The sequence below is a fragment of the Sciurus carolinensis genome, chromosome 15, assembly GCF_902686445.1.
Source record: "Sciurus carolinensis chromosome 15, mSciCar1.2, whole genome shotgun sequence".
NCBI lineage: Eukaryota > Metazoa > Chordata > Mammalia > Rodentia > Sciuridae > Sciurus > Sciurus carolinensis.
This window is the reverse complement of record NC_062227.1, coordinates 54,957,588-54,974,842: the sequence shown is the minus strand read 5'-3', so window position 1 is coordinate 54,974,842 and position 17,255 is coordinate 54,957,588. Positions and strand designations below refer to the sequence as shown.

At 36.3% G+C, this 17,255-nt stretch overlaps 1 protein-coding gene across 1 annotated transcript; it reads left to right on the top strand.

Annotated features, from left to right (window-relative positions):
- Window positions 1-208: 208 nt before the first annotated feature.
- On the top strand, window positions 209-17,050 carry Ier3ip1 (immediate early response 3 interacting protein 1). The gene is made up of 3 exons (XM_047526440.1): window positions 209-395; window positions 15,362-15,463; window positions 15,853-17,050. Exons 1-3 carry the CDS (start codon window positions 305-307, stop codon window positions 15,906-15,908), a joined length of 249 nt encoding a protein of 82 aa, XP_047382396.1. The 5' UTR covers window positions 209-304; the 3' UTR covers window positions 15,909-17,050.
- The last annotated feature ends 205 nt before the right edge of the window (window positions 17,051-17,255 follow it).

Below are 17,255 nucleotides of genomic sequence, written 5' to 3'. Positions count from 1 at the left end.
CGCTCTAAGCCTTTGAAAACTTACACTTGCAGTCCCTCTTAACACGGACCAGCCACATTTCGAGCGCTCAATAGCCCCAGGCAACCGGTTACTGCATTGGACAGCATCCGTCTGGACACTTCGGCGGTTCTGCCCCGCTGACGTGCACGTAGGGCGGTTCTTAGCCAGACGGGGGCGGAGCTCTTCGGAGAACTTGTTTTGGGCCCCACCGGCTCCCGTAGGAGAGCGGAGGTGGTGGCGGCGCCACGTCCGCTGTGGCGGCGGGAGAAGAGTCGGTTGGGCCTCGTGAAGGCTCGGGGAGACCATGGCCTTCACCCTGTATTCACTACTGCAGGCAGCCCTGCTGTGCGTCAACGCCATCGCCGTGCTGCACGAGGAGCGCTTCCTTAAAAACAGTGAGTGGCCGCGGGCTCGCTGTGGGGCGGCGGACTCGAGCCCGACTGCGTGCGGGGCGGCGCCTCCCGGGGCGAGGGGTCGGCTTTTTCGGGGTGTCCTTCACACCAGGGTTGAACTCAGCACCGGTTAAGGTTGAACAGACACCCACGGGGGCCCGGAGACGGGGTGGGAGGGGAGACTGAGGTGTGCCCGGGACGCTCCTGCTTGTGATTAGTTTAGCCCAGTAATTTGGTTGCATTTCCCTGTGACCGATTATAATGGTCGAAAGGCTGGGGTCTGAGTTTTGATCAAGAGTTGGGGGCTGGGGGAGTGGGTGTGGCTCATTTTGGAGTTTTGATAGTTGGGAGGATGGAAGGCAGTAGGTGTTCCTGGACTTTGAGGATAATAGGTAAGGGAAGGTGTTGGAAATATCAGGACTTCCAGCTTCCCACGTTCCAAGCAGTTATTCACTACAGCTTAGCGGGTGCCTACAATGTTCCAAAGACTGTGTTAGAATCTAGAAATAAAAGGTGACACAAGTTATGACTGCAGGAACCTCACAATCAAGCGATCTTCATGCCAGGCTGGGCAGGCTGCTGCTTGCTTGTCTAAGGCAAAATTGACACAGGATACTGCGTTATGTGAATCATTTGTCACTGTAAAATATGTCTGTGTGAAATCATTGAGACACAAGCGTACGGCCAAGATTGACTCATGTCACTTTTAACTAAGAGATTTATTGAGCACAAATTATGTGCAGGCCCATGTAGTTGGAATTGAAATTACAGCAGATACCCTGACAGTCTAGTGGAGTTTCATTTAGTGGGTAAAAATATCAAGCATGCAGAATAAAGAGATATGCAGGTTGATAGTAATTGATGAATTTGCAAAAGCTTCTTGGAGGAAATGTGTTTAGCTTGAAATCTGATGAGTAAACATTAACTAGGTGAGGGTGAAGGGTTGGAAGAAGTTAGGAATGAGAAGAGCTTTAAGCAGGTGTAGAACTGGTGTGAAAACACCGAGGAAGGTGATAACAGTCTTAAGCAAGGCAGTGACATGCATAACCAGATTTTTGTTATTTAGGGAATCTTTCCAGCCACAGTGTGTAGAAAAGATTAGAAAGCAGAGGGATGGATGTGGGAAAAACCATTCCAAATTACACAAGTAGAGATGCGTGGGTATAAAAATAACAGTAACTGATACTTAGGTGCAGGATCTGTACCAGGTACTTTACATATATTTATTTGTGTAATCCTCACAACAATTCTGAGATAGTTACTGTTTTCATTCCTGCCTTATAGATGGAAAACCTGAAGCACAGAGTAAGTAACTTATCTAAGATCACACAGGTAGAAAACAGTGAAAATAAGCATTCTGAGTCCATCTCTTCACCACTGTACTGTGCAGAAGAAAAGGTGTGATCATGTTATGGGTTGAATTTGAAGACCTACATGTTGGTATTTGTTGCTGTGACCATATTTGGAAGGTCTTTGCTGCTGTAATCAAGTGAAGTTAGGTCATACTGGGCTATGTATTGGGCCCAGATAGATCCAATAACTGGTGTCCTTATAAGGAGAGGGAGATACAGAGGCCCCCCCAACAGAGAAAGAGATTAGAGTGATGTGGCTACAAGTCAAGGAACCCCAAGGATTTCCAACAACTACCAGGCATTAGGAAAGAGGTAGGATGTGAATATCCCTCAGAATTCCCAGAGCAAACCAGTCCTGTTGGCACCTTCATTTTGGACTTTGGGCCTCCAAAACAGAAAAATTTCTGGTGTGTTAAGCTTACTTTTGTGGCACTTTGTTATGGGCAGCCCTTAGAAACCAATACAGCTTAATAGATACTTTCAAGGTTAAAACAGCAGAACATAACTATTGGACATTAAAAATTAGAAAGGATCAGTCAAAGACCTCTTGGTTTTCTGTCTTAAGCTACTAAATGAAGGACAGTACCTTCAGTGTTAGAGAGTATTGGAAGAGAATTGGGGGTTGTGGGTTGGTTAAGGAGGTAAAGAGATAATGAAATAAGTTTTGGACTGGCTGAGTTTGAGGTTTCTGTGAGATATGCAAATGGAGATGTAGCATAAACATTGGATTTAAGTCCATAAAATAAAACGAGCCAGAGGGGAGACTGAAATTTGAGTTTGTCAAGCACAGATGATAAATGAAGACTTGTGAAGAGATAAAATTACTCAGGGAAGGAGTAGAGTACAAAAAGAATCAAGGACAATTCTAGAATCTCTAGTATTTAATCTTTAACAGAGGTCAAAATGCTGACCAGAAGAATTAATGAGAGAATAAAACAGAACTGGGTAAACCTTGACAGTGGGGTTTCAGCAAAGTCAAATAAGGTATGAAGAAGGAGTGATAGTACCATGGTGGAATGTTGCTGAGGAGCCAAGTTTGATAAGTACTGAAAAGTATCCTAAGGATTTAGGGTAATTGGGATCACTGATTTTTTTTTTTTTTAATTCATTGTACACAAATGGGGTACAACTTTCATTTCTCTGGTTGTACACGAAGTAGTCACACCATTTGTGTAATCATACATGTACATAGGATAACGATGTTCGTCTCATTCCTTCCCCTGCCCCCTCCCACCCCTCATTGCCCTTTACACAGTCTATCCTCTCACTGATGATTTTTAAAAGAGCAGTGACAGCAGTGGGTAAAATCCAGAATGGGTTGAGAAGTAAGTGGAAAGTGATAAAATGGAGGCAGCAAAATTATCCAATGTTATCATTAAGTTGAAAGAAAAGAAGAAAAGGTAGCTTGAGAGGATGTATTTTGTGGTGTTGGTTCTTTTGCTTTTAGGCAGGAAGGGCTTGAGATGTTTGGCAGTGACAATGAGAACTCTCCAACTCTCGTCAACAAGTCAGTGCTAGGAAGAAAGTGGGAAATAGCAGGGGTAACCATGAGGCAGATGAACAAAAGAAAGAGGAAAGAGTTATAAGGGAGAAATTCTTAAGCAGTGTGTAGACCTTAATTGAATCCTAGTTCAAAAATATTGACTGTAAAAGGCATTTCGGGAATCTTTGGTGAGATTTGAGTATGGCCTAAGTACTAGATGACATTAAGGAATCACTGTAAATTTTTTAGTGTGATAATGGTATTATATAGAGAAATGTCCTTAGCTTTCAAAGCACATACTGAAATATTCAGAGTATCTAAGCAGAGAAAAAATGAAGGATATATGACAAAATGAGTAATAAATATTTTTAAATCTTCAAAATTAAAGGTAAAAAAAGAATTGCCAATGGAAAAGATCTGGTTGTGAGAATAAAATAAAACATCCCAGAAATGGAAAGGTTGGTAGCTCAAGGATTCTAAAAAGGTAGAAGGGGGAATGGACCTAAATCACAGTTGGAATAGATGGCATTAAGCAGAAGGTAGGGTACTTTCTTCACTGAGAAGAGATAGGAAGAGTTAGTCAAAGGAGGATGGTTCCTGGACATGATAGCAGGAAGTTTTTCTTTGTTCCTTATAATGAATGGGCAATTGCCCTCAATTAGGTGAAAGGGAAATAGAAGTGAACGTAGCAGTGTCCCATATAGCTTACTGCCTAATGGAGGAACAGATGTTTAAAATAATTACAGAAATAGTTCATTGTGTCTGTGCTAAATGCTTTGAAGAAAGCAAACTGGGTACAAACACGTGGGAATGTAAACTGGGTAAATAAGGACAGTGTTATTTCCTAAGGAAATAATTTGTAAAGCTGAGTCCTGAAATATGAATAGGAATTAGTCTAGTTCAGGTACCTTTAAGACTTTTGATTTGAGATGTCATGTAGGCAATTGAATATGCAAGTCTGATGTGCAAAAGGATGTCTAGGAAGGACTTCCATTTAGGAATTTTCAGTACTGACTAGTAATTTGAAATCATTGGAATGAAGGCTGTCTTAGAGATACAAGGATAAAGTTCTGAAATTACTCATTCCTGTTAGAGTTCTTGGTTGCAGGCAACAGAAACTGATTTCTGGCTGATTAAGCAGAAGGGAATTTATTAAAAGGTTTTTGGACAAGTAGAACAATGAAACAGACTGGAGAATCCAAATTGAGAGTCATTTTTGTAACGACACTTTGTGATAAAGGTGATACAGTGGAGAAGGATATAAATAGAGCTGGCGTCTAATATATTAAAAGGATGGCCCTTTCAATAAATGATTCTGGATTAACTGTCTACCCAAGAAGAAATAAGTGATTTATGACTTCTGCATCAGACTGAACACAAAAGCTAATTGCAAGAGCATTGTGAATCTAAATGAGAAAGGTAAAACAAAGCTTCTAGAAGAAAGCAAATTTTTTCTTAAAGGGTCACATTATAAATATTTTAAGCTTTGTGGGACAAGAGACAAAACTGACACATATATACACATGTGTATGTGTGTGTGTGTATGTGTATATATATATGAAATATATGTCTATATGTATTTAAGCCACTTAAAAGTGTGGAAAAATTGACCTAATTATATTGTTATATTGTAAAAATTGGTCTAATTATATTGTTATATTGTATACATATATGAATATATAACATTGAATCCCACCATTACATACCATATAATGCACCAATAAAAATTATGGAGAAAAACCCTCTGATGACCCTTCTAGAGCCAACCAGTATCACAACTTCTCCAATTCCTCCTGGATTTTATCCTATGTGCGTAATGTACTGAATAATGTAATTTAATTTGGTCTGCTTTGCATATATATATATTCATTGTATATATTTTGTGCCTTGCTTTATTGCTAATGTTTATTGGGTTCATCTAGTTCTTTGTGCATAGTTTAAAGATGTATATATATTATATAAAGTAAAAACAGTTTGTTCAAAAAAATAAAAATGTGAAAACTATTCTCAATGGAGAGCACTTTTAATATGATGGTATGAGGACCTACCTGGGCCTCCTTTCTAATGAAACAGCCATACTGGCAAAATTTGTTTTTAAATTGTTATGGTTTGGATCTAGAAGGTCCCCCAATAGCTCATGAGCTGAAGACTTGGTCCCTAATGCCGCAATGTCCAGAGGTCTGGTTTGGGGGAAGTGACTAGTTCATGAGGGCTCTAACCTCATTAGTTCATTTGATGGACTAATAATTTGAAGGGACTACTGGGAGGAGGTGGAAACTGTAGGCAGGTGGGCATGGCTGAAGAATAGATCACTAGCGGCATGCCCTTGGGGGCTTGTCCCTAATGCCTCCACCCCTCTAATGATTTGAGTACCTTTTCCACTGTGCCCTTCCACTATAATGTTTCTCCCATGGAGCCAGCTGACCGTGAACTGAAACCATGAGCCAAAATAAACTTTCTCCTCTAAATTGTTCTCATCAGATATTTTAGTCACAATGATGAAAAACTAACACAAAAACTAAACATTCAAAGTTTTAGGGACTTCTCGTAAGCGCATCAGCTCAAAAACTTTTTTAAAAAAATTTATTAAATCTCAGAACTGTGAGAATCTCTGGCATTTGAGTCTCAATCCCTCCTCTCTCACACCCCTCCCTGAACAAGCAAAAAGAAAGGAATAATAAAGATTACAGTGAAAATTAATGATATAGAATGGGAAAATATTAGAATCAACAAAAACAAAAGCTGGCTCCTTAAAAGGATAAACAAAATTGGCAAGCCTTCAGCTACACTGACTGAGGGGAAAAATAGAAAAGATTCAGATTACTAAAATCAGAAAAGAAGGGTCATCTTTACTGACCTTAGAGAAATGAAGAGGTTTATAAAGGAATGCTATGAACAGCTGTATGCCAACAAAATAGACAATTTAAAGAATGGACAGATTCCTAGAAAGATTGAAACTGACTTGAGAAGAATAGGCAGTCTAAGTAGATCTATAACCTATAAGAAGTTGGAACTTATAATTTAAAAACTTAGCATAAAAAGTTCAGTCTTCAGTGCTGCATTCTACCAAACATTTAAAGAAGACTTAATATCGGTTTTTCAGAAATTATTCCAAGAAATGGAGAGGAACAAATATTTCCCAATTCATGCTGCAAGGATAGTAATAGTTGCATTTGAAAAACAGAAAGACATCACAAGAAAAGAGACTATAGAGCAATACTTCTTACGAATATAAATGCAAACGTTTTCACAAAATGCTGGCATATTAAATCTAGCAATGTAGGATTATTCATCATGACCAAGTAGAATTTCTCCCAGGAATGCAGGATTGGTTCAGCCTTTGAAAACCAATTAATATATACATTATGTTTCTAAAATAAAAATGTTATTAAATTAACCAAAATCATATGATTAATACAGTAGTAGATACAGAAGAAGCATTTGACAAAATCCAATTATCTTTCATGATAATATTTATCAAACTAGAAATAGGTGGGAGCCTCCTCAATTAGATATAGAGCCTTTCTGAAAAACCCCTGGTTAACATCATACATACTGATGAAAGATTGAATGCTTTCCCTGATCAGGAATAAAACAAGGATGCCTTCTATTGCCATTTCTACTTAGCATTGTACTAGAGATTCCAGACAGGGCAATTAGACAAGAAAAAAGAAATGAAGATTTTCATATTATGAGGTCGAAGAGATAAAACTGCCTCTGCTTACAGATGAGATAGTCTTGTATGTATGGAAAGTTCTGGAGAATCTAAAGTTATTAGGCTAATAAGTTTAATAATGTAGGATAGAAGAATAGTATGTAAAACTCCGTTGTCTTTCTGTACATGAACAATTGAACATGAAATTAAGGAAAATTTCATTTATGATATCAAAAAATATTTAGGAATAAATTTGACAAAATAAGTACAAATCTCATGAAAACTGCAAGGCATTTTTAAAAAAATAAAAATTAGATTTTTTTCAAGACTCAATAGATGGGATGGAATCAAACTAAAAAGCTCTTCACAGCAAAGAAACAATAACATGAAGAGAGAGCCTACAAAAGGGGAGAAAATCTTTACCACACACCCCAGAATATATAAAGAACTCCAAAAACTTAATACCAAAAAAAAAAAAAAAAAAAAAAGAATAGATGGGATAAGGAACTGAACAGACACTTCACAAAAGAAGAAATACAATTGATCAAATATATGAAAAAATGTTCAGCATCTCTAGCAATTAGAGAAATGCAGATCAAAACTACACTGAGATTCCATCTCACTCTAGTCAGAATGACAATTATCAAGAATACAAACAATAAATGTTGGTGAGGATGTGGGGGAAAAGGTACACTCATACAATGTTGGTAGAACTACAAATTGGTACAACCACTCTGGAAAGCAGTGTGGAGATTCCTCAGAAAACTTGGAATGGAACCACCATTTGACCCAGTTATCCCCCTCAGTTTATACCCAAAGGACTTAAAATCAGCATATTACAGTGATGCAGCCACATCAATGTTTATAACAGCTCAATTCACAGTAGCTAAACTATGGAACCAAGATAGGTGCCCTTCACCAGATGAATGGATAAAAGAAACTGGTATATATGCACAATGGAATATTACTCAGCCTTAAAGAAGAATGAAATCATGGCATTTACTGGTAAATGGATAGAACTGGAGAATATCATGCTAAATGACATAAGCCAATCCCAAAGAACCAAAGGCCAAGTGGTTTCTCTGATATGTGGATGCTAATTCACAATAAGGTGGGGGGACTAGGGAAGAATAGAGGCACTTTGGATTAGACACAGGAGTGAAGGAATGGGAGGGGATATGGGTATAAACAATAGTAGAATGAATTGGATGTTATTACCCTATGTGCATATATGATTCACAACCTGTGTAATCTACATCATGTACAAACGGAAGAATGAGAAGTTATACTCCATTTATGTATGTTGTATCAAAATGCATTCTGCTGTCATGTGTAACTAATTAGAAAAAATTTTAAAAAGAAAAAAATTAGAGATTTTTTTTAAAGGTAAAGATATACCTTTAACATATATGGATCAGAAGACAAAATCTTGTTGAGATGGCAACACTTAATGTTGCTACAGATTTAATGCTGTGTCTATCAAAATCCCAATTAACTCTTTTGAATAAACTGACAAGTTGATCCCAGAGGAAATGTAATGGGCCCCAAATGGCCAAAACAATCTTAAAAGAGAACAAAGTTGGAGGGATCATTCTTTCTGAGTTGAAAGCCTACTACAACTACAGTAATCAAAACAGTGTGGTACTGGCATAAGAATAGACATACAGATCAATGAAATAGAATTCAGTGTCCAAAATTAACTGTTACACTTATGGCATTTTCAACAAGGGACTTCTATCCAGAATATATGAAGAGCTATTACAAAATGATATATGAGCTAGTTGGAGATGATAAACTTCAGAATTGAATGGGGTTGATAATATGACACCTGCATTAGTTAATTCCATTCCTTCCCCATTGCACATTTAGAAAAGCATAAATTTGTGTGATGTCCATAGCATCTCATTTTATAGAATAGCCTCAGTCATATATTCAAAGCCTTGTCCCAACAAACCAATGGTTTCACCTGGAAGTATATACAGAATTGTTAGAGGTACATTTAAAAAATATAATGCCCAGACCCTACTCCAAACCTTTGTTCAAATTTTCTAGAAGCGGAGTTCAGCACTGTGTGTTTTCCAAAATTTCTTCAGGTAATCTGTGCCCCTAGATGAAAATTTCTTCCACATTGCACTTCTGCCCAGAGGAAGCATAGAAATATTTTTCTGAGCATGTGATTTGAATATGGTCCTAGAACTAAGGGAAAACAGCACAGTGGCTTATCTAAGTGGATAAGCTCTTGTTTTAACATATCTAAATACATTTTAAAATATGGTATTTATTAAATATTATTTATATGAGCTTTTAACTCTTGTTGCCTAGATTTCTGTAGCAGCCTATTCAGGTTGCCCTGCCTCCAGTTTTGCTTGTCTTTGTTCTACCTTCTAGAAAATCTGAGTGTGCTCTTCAGTGGTTTGCAGTTCTGGGTTCTTCAGTATCCATAGTTTTCTATTGTAATATTCAGACTCCCTTGTGTAACTTACTAGCCCTCTGCAAGGTGTCCCTTCCTCAATCTTTCTTCCTCTTTTCCCCTCCCCAATACTTACCATGCAACATTCTTCCCATGAGGCTCTTCCTCACTGCTGAGCCTTTATTCATACTGCTTTCTCTGTCTGCAGTGACTTACCCTCTTGTCTTTGGCCACTCCTCAGCCTGTGCTTTCAAAACTACTTCTTGGCATCCCCTCTCCCACAGACTATCTCTGACCCAACTTCACAGGCCATACCACCAATGCAATTTCTTTTCTGCCTCCTTTAGTTCATTGAGAAGGATTCTTTTATCTTTACAGTTCTGTCAATGTGTATTTTCCGAATAACCAAATAGCTTTATATTATCATATTCTAGCAGTTCCAGATTTAAAGGCTATGTATTTATACAAGTCAGTATTTTGATAATAGTGCAGAGAAATGCATTGCTTCTTCTACTTCTATACAATAATGTTAATTTCTTTTTAGAACAAGAAAAAAAAAAAACCTGGATTTTAATGCCTGTAAAAATTGTTCTTACTAGAGTTTTTGTGGTACTTGGTATCAATTTGACAAATATTTACTGAAACCAGTACTAGATTACATACAATTCAAAAGAAATATTAAACAGTGTATTGGTCAGGTATGATTGTCATAACAAAATATCATAACCCAGAAATTTATTTTCTGACAGTTCTGGAAGCTGAGAGTTCAAGATCAGGGTGCCAGCATGGTCCATTTGTGGTGAGCGCCTTCCTCCTGGCTAGTAGTCAGCCCCTACATGGCAGAGATCTCTTTCTCCTGTAAGACTATAGTTGTATTGGACAAGGATCCCACCCTTACGACCTCTCTTGATCTTAGATTACCCCTTCTTGAAGACCCTGTATCCAGATACAGTCACATAAGATTTAGAGTTTTGACATATAAAAGGGGGCCAGACACCCAATTCAGTGCATAGCAAACAGTTAAAATATCATAAGCTATTATTTGATTCAAGGTCTGACTGCTTTAGACCGTGTAATCATTTAGAGTTTAGAATGTCAAAGTTGTGTGAGCCAGAACAGTAGGGAGAATTCTGAAGAGGGTAGATCTTAGTAATTTGAGTTTGTTTAAATGTATAGGGAATTTCTCTTTAAGTATTTACTCCTAAATAGCATATGTTGAATTTCATCGGGGATTAAATAGAAACTGCTATATGGAACTGGGAGTATCTAGGTTTGTCTAAGCTTACCAGATCGTTTACTTCAGCATTGATCTTTTTGAAGAAGGCAGTTTTTAAAAACATAGATTAGCAAAGTTGTGTGTGTGTGTGTTGTGTGTATATGTATAGTATATTAGATGCTTTTATGATAGCATTTGAATCACAAGCAAACTTGGTGACATTTAAAAAGCAAATCATGCAGACTTTTCCATATATGGAAACAGATTTGTTCAGGGTGTGCTAGCCTTCAAAATTATAGCTACTTTTTCTCAGAATGTGTCTGATGGATTGCATTTTGTGTGTGAGTTTTTGAAGTCTGGGCAACTGTGTTTGATATTTGATATTTGCAATTAGTAACTTTTTAAGTTCATTCTTGAACTTATACAGCAACTATGATAACTAGTCTTATCATTTGTTAGATCCTCTAGCTATGGAAGTGACAAAAAAGCCACAAAATTAAATTTTTCTCTTAAAAAAAAACTTCCTGAAGCTTTGGCTAGGTTCCTAAGAAAAACCACTGAGACTCCCTCTGTAGCAGTTGGAGAGAAAACTATTTGTTACAGTAAAAGATAATCCTTGGCACCTGGTTTTTTACTTTTCACATTTGTACTTGTCTGTGGAATATCTAGACAAATGCTTTGCTTTCTTCACCCAGAATTCTGTTTTTCATTTTCATTCTGAAGGCATAAGAATACAGACTGGGCCAATTAAGAACTTGCCTTTTGTTTTAATTACTTCAGTGCTGATGCTTGTATCACAGTAATTCATGGTATAAAGTTTTGTGTTGTTGAAGAGCAGTTCAGTGTTAGAAAATACATTTTTTTTCTGGGAGTCATTCCTATCTTCATGTTAAAAATAATGAGTTTTAATCTTTTCATTTGGGGATTTGTGGATTAGGTGTCAAATTCTAGATTAAATTTTGGATTAAGTTTTTCTTCAGAGTTCTGAAGACATTTATTTATTTTCCCATTTCCAATGTTGCTATGAAGAAATCTAATGCCATTTTATTTTTTTCCTTATTGATAGCCTAACTTGTTTTAAGACATTAGGCTATTTATCTTTGGGGAATCTGATATTTCTCAATAATTGCCAACATGAGGGTCTTCTTTCATTCATTGTTTTGTGTTTTGATCAAACCTTTTTGGCTAAAGGTTTGTGTCCTTCAGTTATGGAATATTTTCTATTACTATTTCTTTAATAGTTGTTTCCTTTTTTTTTCTTCCTTCTCTCTTCTGGAACTTTATTTTGACAGATCAGTGCTCTAATTTTCTTTAATTTTGCCTTGTAGAATTCTACTTGACCTTTCAACGCCCTTCTTTTGAACTAATTATGCTAATAAAGCCAGAGTTCTTTCTTGATCCCTGAATGATGCTCAGTAGTTTTTCTCTAAGGATGTTCTTTTTTTAATGTTTCCTTTTACATGTTCATTTTCTCTTCCTTGGTCTCCTTTTCTGTTTTTTTTTTTTTTTTTTTTTTTTTGTGTGTGTGTGTGTGTGTGTGTGAGGGGGGTTTTGTTTGTTTTTTTTGGTGTTTGTTTTATTTGACTTTCCATCTTAAGAATTGTTCCCCCTTAGTTGTTAGTTCACTTTTAAGTGTATGGCAATAAAAGACTTGTTGGAAGCTCCACATGTGGTCAGGACTTGTTTACTGATGAACCTCACCAAAATGTGAATGTAGAAGTTGGCTATTTCTCTGAGGTGAAGCCTCTCGTCAGTACCTGAAACCTTTCTTTCTGGGCAGCTGTCCAATTTCCAGAATAATTTTCTTATTCCCTGCCTGCAGAATGTGAGTCTTATACAATCCGATTTACCTGAGAAATAAGCAGAATCTGACACTTCGGTCTTCAGACTTTCTTATATTACACCTTCCTGGTCTATTCAAGGTCTAGAGCTTCTGTTTTGGTCTCTGCAAGGCGACTGAGAGAAAGGGATGGGGGAACAGGATGTAACAGCTCCAACATAGACTCTCGGTGAACCTGATTTTATCCTGGTTGCCCACACGCGGACATTTTAAAGGTTTTCTCACCTTTCCAGGGCTCTCAAAATGAGTCACATCAGTTTTTGGTTGGTTGTTTTCATTATGTGCTCACTTCAGAGTTTAGGTTTCAGTGTTTTCTGCTTAAATCGGTCATCTTTTTCCATTGATTTGTTTATCTGATTTTGATTGATTTCTCTTGCCTGGAGACTCTGTCTTGTTAACTTATTCCTTTATTGTCATTTATTAGTAGAACTTCCAGAAGAAGCTAAGAATAAAGTCTATATGCATCACATCTAACCAGAACCTGACTACTTTCATATTGTTCATAACTTTTATGTTATTAGGTTTATGTGAGTGAGACTGTTAACTAGTTGCAAAACTATCCCATTCTCCTTTGTCATGGATATTTTCCTGTGGCAGTTATGTAGTTTGGAAGATGACACAACTGATAATCATTTATGTGCATGTATGACTAGGAAGACTAACATGAAATAGTTTTTAATGTGCTGTTAAGTATTTGAAGGCCAATGTGTTGAACTTTGAACTTAGATTACAAAAAGAACCCTGCCATATAGTGAAGAATGCCTCATTCAGCTACCTGGAAGACAGACAGCTGTTTGAAAGAAGCTAGACTTCAAATGGGTACTGGGGATGGAACCCAGGTGCACTTAACCACTGAGTCACATCCCCAGCCCTCTTATATTTTGTTTTGACACAGGGCCTTGCTAAGTTGCTTAGGGCCTTGCTCGAGATCCTCCTTTCTCAGCCTCCCAAGCTGCTGGGATTATAGGCATGTGCCACCATACCCAGCTAAAAACCTTTAATACAGTAAAAACAAGTATTGGAGAAGCAACATAAGTATATTTACTTGCCAGGGACAGGCAAGGAGAAAAGTAGATCTAGAGGTAAGAGGTTGATTTTTCTCGGGCAAGATGTAGGTATGTCTTGTGTCCTTAATTCTGCAATGCAAATTATTTCACATTTTAACATTTCTGAAATTATGTTTAGATTGAGTAGGTATGTACATTTAAAATTGGAGCATTTCTTCTTCTACAAAGCTACCATTGAATGCTTCATTTTATAATTCATGTGCCTTAAAAATTAATAAATAGAGCTGTTTGGAAGTCTTATTTATGATCCCAGAATTTGCCTTCTCTTCTCCCACCTTACCCTAGATTAACTCAGTCTACTGTAAATCAGTTTAATTCTACAAACATTTGCTAAGTATTTGCTGTGTGGTGGGGAAAAATAGAAAGATGAACAAAAATGACTAATTGTAGTTCCTGCCCTTCAAATTTATATTCTAATGGAAAGCACTTGAAAACACCTAACAAGGAGAAGAATGACACTGTAATCAGATTATTTGGGGAGAAAGAGAAAGAAGGTATATTGTGACAAGTGGGAGGGAATTAGGAAAGGTCCTGACACTGAAGGCAGATCGAGATCAAAACTGCTGCCTTTAGGTAGACAACAGTTAATGGGTAATTGTGCATAGGACTACAGTCATGCCTCAGTATTCATGGGGGATTGATTCTAGGACACAGAATGTCAATTTAAGGAGTTTGGACCTTATTCAGTAGGCAGTATTTGGGGGTAGAAAGATTTAATTCTTAAGGGAAAAAACTGAAAGGGTCAAATCAGCAAGATTACAAAGGCATGTACTGAATCTTGCGAGACATATAAAGAAAGTGAGAGTAATAACTGATGGAGGCTGCGCTGTGGAAGCTCAGCAGAGTGACACCCTCAAACTGGAAGGACTGTAGGCAGAACCTGAGCTAGGCCTTGAAGTGTGGGCAGAGGCAGGCATCAGCTCTGTTGAGAACTTGAATTTTAAATGTTTTTTTTTTTTTTAATCATGACATTGCAGTGACAAAAAAGAAAAGCAACTGTTATTTAGCCCTTATTTCAACCAAATAAAAGCTGATTAAGCAAAGTGACATCTTGTTTCCTAATACTTGGTTCTGTCGTGTGTAAGATAAAGACTTGTTCTCTGTCTTCAAATTTAGGGTTAGCATGTCAGGAATTAATTAAGCCCTGTAGTCATATGAGAGTAAAAAGTGAACTTGAAATGAGGACAAGAAAAAGACAGATTGCAGAAATGAGGACACGTAAATCTTTAAAAGAATGTCTAGAGTAACAACAACAAAAAGATCTGTCACATAAAGGTAAACAAATAATGGCTATAGGAAATATGACATATAGAATGACATAAAAGGTAAAAGACTCATTTACAGTATAGTGCGATAGAGTCTTCACGTCACAATTGCAAAATGAAGAGGAATGTAAGGAAAAAGGGAAAAAAGATATGTCCTGCTGCAAACTTGAGCATGCTGCAAAGGCCTAGCCAAGCTGTGACCAGGCATATATTAAAATTTTTTCAGATAATATAGACAGTGATTCTTAGCTACAGTTTTTTTATACTGATAATTATGTTGGATTTTATAAATTCTTAATTGAGCAAATAATTACTCAGTTTGGTGCTTTGGTTTTAAATCCTTACATGAAATACCTTGTTTGATATTTCTAAAAAGGAGAAAAAACTTATCAGGTTGTCACTGCAGTCATCTTCATGAAGTAAATGTCATGGAATAATTTGGACTATCCATTATTTTATAAAAATCAAAGTGTAAATGAAGTGAAACATGGTTATTGCTACTATTAAAAGAAAAAAATGAAAATATTTAACTCGATATCATCTTAACTTGTCTTTAAGACATATGACTTTGTTTTATGTCTTTAACAAGGACTCAAACTAATCTTTAAAAGTTGGCTAATGAGGGAGCAAGACAACTGCATAATAAATTTTAACACAGCTAATCATCTTTATGTTATTCAGTTGGCTGGGGAACAGACCAGGGAATTGGCGGATTCGGAGAGGAGCCAGGAATTAAATCTCAGCTAATGAACCTTATTCGATCTGTAAGAACTGTGATGCGAGGTAAGAAGAAAACTTGAAGAGCATTCTGAAGTTTTAATTTTGTGTTTTGATTTAAGTAGCAAAGTTCCTGAGTATGAATAACTATTGCATACCCTTTTGTAGTGGGATTTTTTTTTTTCTCTCTAACCTGGCTTTATTCTTGAAAGTTACTGGCTTCTTTATTAGGTTGCCTAAGAAAAAGCAGTTCCACAAGCCTTCTTTAAAATAAGCTTGAAGTTTTATGATATGGTACATTTCCTAATGTTCCTCTCTTGTAACTGTTTACAACATGATTATGATGACATAGTCTTAGGTATTTCCTTCTTTCCTTGTTAGTTAGTAGTTGCTACTAATCAATTTTTTTTCCTGATTTTTCTTTATAGTAACAAACTTCTTTTTTTCCTTTGCAGTGCCGTTGATAATAGTAAACTCAGTTGCTATCGTATTGCTTTTATTATTTGGGTGAACATCAATGGGAGAAATGGAGACCCAGAAGAGATGCCAGTGGAAGTTATTACTTCAGTCATTACTAGAATATTCATTTCTTAGCAGGCTGACCTTGCATTTGACAAAAATGTAAAGTTGACATTAAAACCAGAGTTTCTATTATCTTGATTTTTTAAAAAATGTTGCATTTGTAGTTTAATTACAGAAAAAAGATCAGGTCACCAGAGGTTGTAGCTCTTCAGGATTGAAATACATTTGCTTGCTGGCTATTGATAATAGTTCATGCTGTGGTAAAGATTGTTAAAAGGGTACAAGATTGTTGCTTCTGGGTTGTTTGTTTATATGTTTTTCTCTCACTTCTCAGGGATGAATTTTTTTCCCAAAGTTTTGAAGTTCCTTGTGACTTAGCTGTGATGTGAGAGTGTTCCCCCTAGATTAAAGAATTTTTAAAAAGTAATTATTACTTTTGGTAAATAATTTGGATAATTTTATTTTGAACTGTTTGGTTAAATATTTAGTCTATATGGTCTTGTTATGAAAAATTCAAATATATATATACTATAAAAGACAATACTCTGATTTCAGGGAAAATTGTAATTTTATAAGTCAGTTACCTGATGATTGTGGTTTGAAGTTCTTTTTTATGAATTTGTTATTAATTGGCCTGAATAATGAGACCAAACCAGTATCTGCATATTTTCATTGGTAGAAAAATCTGTATAGAAACGTCTGTGCCCTTTTTACAATGATGTTGACTTATTTTATAAAATCAGCAAAAATATTAGCCTGCAATATCAATCCTAAACAATCACAATTAAACTATCCAATGAAAGATAGGATATTGTGAAGATAGTTTATTATGAAGCCTTTACCTCCCAAAATATTATCATGTTTCCATTTCTTGATGGAACAGCACATTAAAAAGTGTGATTCTTAATTCTTCATTCTGTCACTAGACCATTCATGCTAGATGATGTTTTTTGTTTACATGTCTTGGATCATCTTGTGAGGTTGTTTGCTCATCCCATAATACAGTTTTATGTAGAAAGGTTAAAACTATGTAAATTGTTTTTGTGAAAATTATCAGTTATTTTGAAGGGGTGGAATGGCATCTTTGCTGATAGTAGAACTTTTGTAAATAAAGTTGAATTTTCAAATCAAGCATTTGTTTTTGTATTTTAGAATAAACCTGTCAGTGTTAATTGAATTAATCTGTTTTGTGTGTAACACCTCTTAAGTGTTCTTTGCTGAGTGTAAATTTAATGAAAGTAAACACTCAAAATCCATTTTTTCTTGGGTGAATTAACTGAATTGCTGTCATAAATCAGCAGGAATACAAGGTAAATTTATTCCATGACTTAAGTTA